The sequence below is a fragment of the Acipenser ruthenus genome, chromosome 55, assembly GCF_902713425.1.
Source record: "Acipenser ruthenus chromosome 55, fAciRut3.2 maternal haplotype, whole genome shotgun sequence".
NCBI classification, from domain to species: domain Eukaryota; kingdom Metazoa; phylum Chordata; class Actinopteri; order Acipenseriformes; family Acipenseridae; genus Acipenser; species Acipenser ruthenus.
In genome coordinates, this window is record NC_081243.1 from 2041000 (window position 1) to 2050295 (window position 9296).

At 44.1% G+C, this 9296-nt stretch overlaps 1 protein-coding gene across 2 annotated transcripts in view; it reads left to right on the forward strand.

Moving 5' to 3' along the window:
• LOC117401685 (biglycan) overlaps positions 1-6581 on the forward strand; it is a 39840-nt gene extending 33259 nt beyond the window's left edge. Inside the window, exons 6-9 of one of the 2 annotated variants that reach the window (XM_059017085.1) lie at positions 2141-2234; positions 3137-3275; positions 4672-4800; positions 6285-6581. In XM_059017085.1, the coding sequence (XP_058873068.1) occupies positions 2141-2234; positions 3137-3275; positions 4672-4800; positions 6285-6458 (536 nt within the window). In that variant the 3' untranslated portion in view covers positions 6459-6581. Of the gene's footprint in view, positions 1-2140; positions 2235-3136; positions 3276-4671; positions 6018-6284 lie in introns of those variants that run through there. The other variant, XM_034002479.3, reaches the window with a different exon arrangement.
• The last annotated feature ends 2715 nt before the right edge of the window (positions 6582-9296 follow it).

Consider the following 9296-nt stretch of genomic DNA (forward strand, 5'->3'; position numbering starts at 1 on the left):
TGCAGTCTGCAGGGTTGCAGGCTCTGGTTCAGTGTTGGAGGGGCTGCAGTCTGCAGGGTTGCAGGCTCTGGTTCAGTGTTGGGGGGGGCTGCAGTCTGCAGGGTTGCAGGCTCTGGTTCAGTGTTGTGGGGCTGCAGTCTGCAGGGTTGCAGGCTCTGGTTCAGTGTTGGGGGGGCTGCAGGGTTGCAGGCTCTGGTTCAGTGTTGGGGGGACTGCAGTCTGCAGGGTTGCAGGCTCTGGTTCAGTGTTGGGGGAGCTGCAGGGTTGCAGGCTCTGGTTCAGTGTTGGGGGGGGCTGCAGTCTGCAGGGTTGCAGGCTCTGGTTCAGTGTTGGGGGGGCTGCAGGGTTGCAGGCTCTGGTTCAGTGTTGGGGGGGGGCTGCAGTCTGCAGGGTTGCAGGATCTGGTTCAGTGTTGGGGGGGCTGCAGTCTGCAGGGTTGCAGGCTCTGGTTCAGTGTTGGGGGGACTGCAGTCTGCAGGGTTGCAGGCTCTGGTTCAGTGTTGGGGGGGCTGCAGTCTGCAGGGTTGCAGGCTCTGGTTCAGTGTTGGGGGGGCTGCAGTCTGCAGGGTTGCAGGCTCTGGTTCAGTGTTGGGGGGACTGCAGTCTGCAGGGTTGCAGGCTCTGGTTCAGTGTTGGGGGGGGCTGCAGTCTGCAGGGTTGCAGGCTCTGGTTCAGTGTTGGGGGGCTGCAGTCTGCAGGGTTGCAGGCTCTGGTTCAGTGTTGGGGGGGGCTGCAGTCTGCAGGGTTGCAGGCTCTGGTTCAGTGTTGGGGGGGCTGCAGTCTGCAGGGTTGCAGGCTGTGCTTCTTGTTTCTCCTGCTCTGTTCTTTCAGCGTCTGGAAGCTGAGTACAAACTGGTCTAGGCTGTTCTCAGTGCCCTGCAGCATAACTGTGTCCTTGTCTTCAGACACTATGGCCTTTGCCAATCCCCCTCTTCCTGATGCAGGGGTAGGTCTTGCACAGGGCTGTGTGCCATGCAGTGGGGTGCTGCGTGTGGAACAGCAGGTTGCTCTTGACCCTGCACTCCCCCAGCACAGTGTAGTCTGCAATCAGGGGCTTTGAGGATTCTCTCAGAAACTTGTTTTTACATTGTCTCTTGGCCTTTCAGAGCAAACTTCCTCAGGGTATTTTATTTCACAGCCTTACTCTGCATTGAGAGTGCTGCTGGTGGGAGGAGCGTGACAGTTGCTGGGTCTACCCCAACTATCATTTCATTTAAATTCTCCCTCTGCATTTTTTGAAAATGAATTGCAGTAAATCTGAAGTTTGATAAGCCTTATTTATTTGAATTATAGTATTTTCAATCTTCTCTTCAATTTCAATTCAGACAAGCTTACCTTGGCTGTCTGTCTTCTCTGTCTCTCTTTCTTTCCCAAACTTCCTTTTTCTTTCTCTTGTTTTCTCTTTTTTGCCTTTTCTTTAAATCCTTTTAATCCTAATGTTTTTCTTCTTGAAATAGTCTCCTCTAGCTATTTAGACAACTTTATGCAAAATTTTAGATCACAAATCAAACATTTTTCTTTGTAAACATTTAAAAGTAATATTTCTTTTTAGGAGCTCATCTCTCTGCTTGCTTCACAGAGCTCTCTCTCTCTCTCTCTCTCTCTCTCTCTCTCTCTCTCTCTCTCAGTCTCTCTCTCTCTCCCTGTCTAATCTCTCTCTCTCTCTCCCTGTCTAATCTATCTCTCTCTCCCTGTCTGACTCCCCTCCATATCTAATCTCTCTCTCCCTGTCTCACTCCCCTCCATATCTAATCTTTCTCTCTCCCTGTCTCACTCCCCTCCATGTCTAATCTCTCTCTCCCTGTCTCACTACCCTCCATGTCTAATCTCTCTCTCTCCCTGTCTCACTCCCCTCCATGTCTAATCTCTCTCTCTCCCTGTCTCACTCCCCTCCATGTCTAATCTCTCTCTCCCTGTCTCACTACCCTCCATGTCTAATCTCTCTCTCCCTGTCTCACTCCCCTCCATGTCTAATCTTTCACTCTCTCAGTCTCTCTCTCTCCCTGTCTAATCTCTCTCTCTCCCTGTCTAATCTCTCTCTCCCTGTCTCACTCTCCTTCATGTCTAATCTCTCTCTCTCTCCCTGTCTCACTCCTCTCCATGTCTAATCTATCTCTGTCTAATCTCTCTTTCCTCTCAGATTTCCCAGCCAGTATCAATGAGCTGCACCTCGATCACAATCAGATTCAAGCCATTGAGCTTGAGGACCTCATCAGATACAAGAGTCTCTACAGGTACTGTCTCCTCATGCCTCTGTGAATACGGCTCCATGTCTGCGAATACGGCTCCATGTTTGTGAATACGACTCCATGTTTGTGAATACGACTCCATGTCTGTGAATACGGCTCCATGTCTGTGTCTCCTTTCTCCATGTTCTCATATCACCCTATTTCACTGTCTCTAACTCTTCACCCCTCTCTCCCCCATCTGATGGGTCTTGGGTACAGTCCTCTCCTCTCTCCCCTACCCTCACTCCCTCCTCTCTCCCCTGCCCTCACTCCCTCACTCTCCCCTGCCCTCACTCCCTCCCCTCCCCTGCCCTCACTCTCCCCTGCCCTCACTCCCTCCTCTCTCCACTGCCCTTACTCTCCCCTCTCTCCCCTGCCCCCACTCACCCTTGCCCTCACTCCCTCACTCTCCCCTGCCCTCACTCCCTCCCCCTCCCCTGCCCTCACTCTCCCCTGCCCTCACTCCCTCACTCTCCCCTGCCCTCACTCCCTCACTCTCCCCTGCCCTCACTCCCTCCTCTCTCCCCTGCCCTCACTCCCTCCTGCCCTCACTCCCTCCTCTCTCCCCTGCCCTCACTCCCTCCTACCCTCACTCCCTCCTCTCTCCCCTGCCCTCACTCTCTCCCCCTGCCCTCACTCCCTCACTCTCCCCTGCCCTCACTCCCTCCTCTCTCCCCTGCCATCACTCCCTCCTGCCCTCACTCCCTCCTCTCTCCCCTGCCCTCACTCCCTCCTACCCTCACTCCCTCCTCTCTCCCCTGCCCTCACTCTCTCCTCTTTCCCCTGCCCTCACTCCCTCCTGCCCTCACACCCTCCTCTCTCCCCTGCCCTCACTCTCCCCTGCCCTCACTCTCCCCTGCCCTCACTCTCTCCTGCCCTCACTCTCCCCTCTCTCCCCTGTCTCTCAGGCTGGGTCTGGGGTACAATCACATTCGCATGATTGAGAATGGCAGCCTTGCCTTCGTCCCGAACCTGAGGGAGCTTCACCTGGACAACAACCGACTGAGAAAGATACCAGCCAACCTGCCGGACATGAGATACCTGCAGGTACTGAGATGCAGTCCAATACAACACACACAATACAGTGCAGTCCAATACAACACACACAATACAGTGCAGTCCAATACAACACACACAATACAGTGCAGTCCAATACAACACACCACAATACAGTGCAGTCCAATACAACACACACAATACAGTGCAGGCCAATACAACACACCACAATACAGTGCAGTCCAATACAACACACCACAGTACAGTGCAGTCCAATACAACACACACAATACAGTGCAGTCCAATACAACAAACACAATACAGTGCAGTCCAATACAACACACCACAATACAGTGCAGTCCAATACAACACACCACAATACAGTGCAGTCCAATACAACACACACAATACAGTGCAGTCCAATACAACAAACACAATACAGTGCAGGCCAGTCCAATACAACACACACAATACAGTGCAGTCCAATACAACACACACAATACAGTGCAGTCCAATACAACACACACAATACAGTGCAGTCCAATACAACACACACAATACAGTGCAGTCCAATACAACACACACAATACAGTGCAGGCCAATACAACACACACAATACAGTGCAGTCCAATACAACACACCACAATACAAAGCTTACAACACACCACAATGCAAAAGCTCCAGTAACCATTATTGAAATGTCACAGGGCTGCATTATGACAAATACGTTATAATGAAATACATACTTATTTCAGTAGGACTTGTTTGTGTTATACTACAGACATACACGACATGCACGGCATGTGTTGTGTGCATTACTTATTTAAGTGGAATCCCGTATTTTTCCATGATTTATGCAGGACTGTATATGACAGAAATATCAATAACAATATTGATGGGACTGATTCACCAATAATATAATGACTTTACTGGCAGGGAAACGGCTCTCTTTTAATGCTGTGGTGCTTTTAAAAGGCTGTTGGGTTTGAAGCATTTTAACTCCAATGCTTCTTACACCGCGGGGCTCAATCGCCACTTCAATATAAACTCCTGTCAGCAGCCAGCATCTGCATTGCACTCAGTGATGAGAGATTCACCAATACTGTATACGTGTACAACAGATGAGCTTCCTATTGAAAACACAAACCGGTTTATTGTGAAATGTTTGTGTGAAATGTAGCCAGGTAAAGAGAAGATTGAGAACATAAGCGCCTGGTGCAATATTGATAGGATACTGCAGTGATAGCATATAGGATACTGCAGTGAAAACTGTCTCTCCCACATCAGGCATAAAGAACTACAGCTCCTATCATGCCGCACTGGTGCTGCCAGTGCTGAGGCATGCTGGGAGCTGTAGTTTAATTCCGCTATTTCAACACTGTGTCCTGCCTCTCCCTCTCTCTCTCCAGTTCAAAACTGAGTCCTGTCTCTCGCTCTCTCTCTCCAGGTGATCTACCTGCACGCTAACAATATCAGCCAGGTGGGAGTGAATGATTTCTGCCCTCGAGGCTTTGGTGTGAAGAGAGCTTTCTACAACGGCATCAGCCTCTTCAGCAATCCTGTCAACTACTGGGAGGTACAGCCTGCCGCCTTCCGCTGTGTCACCGACAGACTGGCTATACAGTTCGGAAACTACAAAAAGTAAAGAGAGAGGAGAGGGAGAGGGGGAGAGGAGAGGAGGGAGAAAACGCAAGCATTTTCTGTTTGTTGGTTTTTTTATTGCATAATGTTAGCGTTGTATGTTGGTGTATATTAGTGATGGATGGCACTTGTTTTCAAAGTCTCCCAGCTTGTACTTCCTGAGGTCACTTTCATCCCAGCATGGAAAAATAACATTTCTTTAAAACAATGTGACTGGCATTTGTGATCCAGGTTGGAAAGTTGAATACGTTTGTGAATCTCTTGAGAGCATCGCCTCGTCCTCACAGACTGAAATAAACTTTCCTGGTCCAGTAACTCTCCTGAAAAAACGAAGACCTTGAGAAAGACTGACTTGAAACATTTGTCATTGAATTTATTAAGTTTATTTTAGTTTTTTTCTAAATGTGTCACTTCTTATTTTATAGCTTAAGATATCAAATCAAATTTCTACTGTTTTTGAATTTTTTTTCAAACATTTTCTTTACTTAGTTCTCCTTTCTAGCTACCTTTAACCTGAAACATTTCAAATGACAGCTCCCCTCACTGGAACTGAAGGCTGATGGGAGATGTAGTTTTTTTTTTTTTTTTTTAACTAAGACAGGTTTCAGTATAAAGAACTACAGCTCCCAGGTTATAGTATTTTTTATATATGTTGTGTATACCAAGTAGGAGACAGGGGGTAGGGAACTAGATCAGGGAGTATATAATGAACTTGGGTTCATCCATCACTGATATACACCCACAGCCCCCTACCCCTCCCTTCCAGACAACTCTATTCTCCAGTGTTTTACTCATTCTTTATTTTCAGTTTTTACCAATTTAAAAAAAAAAGTGACCCTTTTTTTCACCCACAATTTGGGCTCAAGTTATAATTCATCTTTATCTAACCCACATTTTACACCATCTTTTTTATTTATTTATTTTTTATTTTTTACCAGTTTTTTTTAGCTACAAATTCTCAAGTTTACAACCAATTCAAATTAAAATTGTACCTGTGTTTACCACCAAAATTACAGATTATTCCCCATATTTCCCAGGCTTTTCACAAATATCCAGACCCAATTTTAAGACAACTCCACGTGATAAAATATTTAAAAAAAAAACATTAAATGGACCCAATTTAGCTATAAGCCTATATTCAATGTAAGAATCCATTTATATTACAAATATTGACAGTTATTAGCAGTTCTCAAAGCTTCAAGTTCTAAAGTAATTATGCATTATCTTATACTATAACTGTATCTTGATTATAACACCTGTCATAGCACATATGGGCATATTTAAAGGGGTATGTTATAATTATTATTTATTTCTTAGCAGACACCCTTATCCAGGGCGACTTACAATTGTTACAAGATATCACATTATTTTTTTTACATCCCCATTTATACAGTTGTGTTTTTTACTGGAACAATCTAGGTGAAGTACCTTGCTCAAGGGTACAGCAGCAGTGTCCCCCACCTGGGATTGAACCCACGACCCTCCGTTCAAGAGTCCAGAGCCCTGACCGCTACTCCACGCTGCTGGAAACATATAACACACATATGTGTGTGTGTGTGTGTGATATGTTTTTTTTTTAATATATATATATAACATACCCCTTTAAATATGTTCTCATTTAATGAACAATTCAAAAATAAATTGGTAGTTTCTACTGATATAGGAATATACATCATAAGATCAATATTTATCAGTAAAACAAAATATTTCCACCTATTTGGACTCTATTTTCATTCTATTTAGGATAAACCATTGGGAAAAAACACCCAATGAAGAGCCACATTTTAGGGTAAAGAACAGGTTTATTTTTGTTTTGTTCTTTTGTTCTTGTTTTTTTGCCATTTCTAAAGAATTAAAGAAAAATGCTTTATTGGTATAAATGCTTTGTAAAATTAGTGAACGCTAAAGTTAAATGTGTTATTAAAAATGTATTATTAAAAAAAAGAGATGGAGAGGCATGTGTAAGGTGCGTAAAATGAAGAGTTTCTGAATTAAAATTAAAAAGACAAAACCTGCCATAGCACTGTCAATAGGGTTCCCATGGGACTGAGTCAACTGCCATAGCACTGTCAATAGGGTTCCCATGGGACTGAGTCACCTGCCATAGCACTGTCAATAGGGTTCCCATGGGACTGAGTCACCTGCCATAGCACTGTCAATAGGGTTCCCATGGGACTGAGTCACCTGCCATAGCACTGTCAATAGGGTTCCCATGGGACTGAGTCACCTGCCACAGCACTGTCAATAGGGTTCCCATGGGGCTGATTCACCTGCCATAGCACTGTCAATAGGGTTCCCATGGGACTGAGTCACCTGCAATAGCACTGTCAATAGGGTTCCCATGGGACTCAGTCACCTGCCATAGCACTGTCAATAGGGTTCCCATGGGACTCAGTCACCTGCTATAGCACTGTCAATAGGGTTCCCATGGGACTGAGTCACCTGCAATAGCACTGTCAATAGGATGTACACCATGGGGCTGATTCACCTGCCATAGCACTGTCAATAGGGTGACAATGGGTCTGATTCACCTGCCATAGCACTGTCAATAGGATGTACACCATGGGGCTGATTCTCGTACAGTTTACTGTATTTTGTGTTCAGTCCACCACCCTGGTTCATGAGGCAGTTTACTGTTTACAGATAAACCTGAAATTGATATTTATGTCAAATTAAACACCAAAATTATGTTATTTCAGTATTTATCCACAAGGGGGAGCCCTAATTCTATGTGCATGGTTTTTTTTTTTAAAGAGAGGACGTGATAATGTTAATACATCTAATAAGAGAATAGATTGTATAGACAGTTAACACTCCTTTAAAGGCAGCAGTGATAATGTTAAGAAAGCTGTGTATTAAAACCTCGACATGCTGGTTCAGCTCACAGACAGTTAAAAGCCTGCTTCTTGCACCCCTTGTGTTAATGTACTGTGAGTGTGCTCTTAAACTCCATCCCCACCACCCTCCCCCTCTTCCATTACACAACAGCACTGTCTCAGTCTTCCCTGCATTGCAGCTTGCAAAACCAATACCGACTTACTGTAAATGAGGTCACGTTCAAAAATAGCAGCCTATCTATCTTATAGGAAAACTGCAGAGCACTAAACCAATGCAGTTAACCATCAGAGTACCATAGGAGCCCCATTAGCTGCAACAGTCCTCTTTAGTTTGACACTGCAATATAATTCCTTCTTGGTGTCTGTGCTAGTTTACTACATTCTTCCAGAGTTTAGTTTCATTAAAGCTGCAGATAGACAAACAGAGAGGCCCTGAATATCAAAGCTATGTTTTAATATATTGAGAAATATAATGTAATATATTGATTAATATATTTCAATATATTGAAGATTACAAAATGCATTATAAAATATATGCCAATATATATTCTATATTGTACAATATATAAATCACACTCTAATAGTATTTTTTTTTTTTTGACATGTGAATACTTTTAAAGTAGTTAGTAGTTATACAAATGCAAAAAACAAAAACAAAAAATAAATAAATAAACATTCAAGAATATTAAAAACCTTAAGACCCCCAAAACCCCAATTTCAACAGTATGAGGAATGTTCTGCAAATGAAGTGGGTACCTAATGAACATACCCCCACCGTGCAAGAAATCAAAAGGGTTGATGTGGTCGGATTAAGTATTCTCTGTCTAAAGTGGTTCCACGTGTTTCAAAAAGTCCTACTGGATACGGGAACCTATTTCAAACAGGCTCCCTGCTATAATAAAAAAGGTCTTCTGTGGGTGGAGTGACTCTTTGACTATACTAATGGTGATGGAGCCTCATGTGCTGCTAGGGATTGCTGCGATTTTAGAGGATGACAGGAATAATGCAGCTGCCCCTCCCCCTTCCAGTAAGGAATCGCAGACGACGCCGAAGGTAGACCCTGCGGGTGTATCGTCGAAGGGCCACCACCTGTTTGGACTAACAGAAGAGCAAGTTTTGCAGAGATACTGAATGGATAAAGCTACAGTATTGTTTGTATTGATGTGATGACGTTAAAGAGGATTTCAAGCACCCTGAGGGGTCATGCATAGTCAGTATCACTCACAGCTTTGTCATTATTATTTATTTATTTTTCATTTTGGCACAAAATATCATCCATAACCGGGTACATGAATCCCTAATAATGTAATTAATATAGAATCCCTAATAATGTAATTAATATAGAACATACATTTATAAAATGTTATTAAAATGAGCTCTATACTTTATTTTCCAATAATGATCACTAATCAGTGCACTGCAATAATGATCACTGATCAGTGCACTGCAATAATGATCACTGATCAGTGCACTGCTATAATGATCATTGATCAGCGCATTGCAATAGATCACTGATCAATGCACTGCAATAATGATCACTGATCAATGCACTGCAATAATTATCACTGATCAGTGCATTGCAATAATGATCACT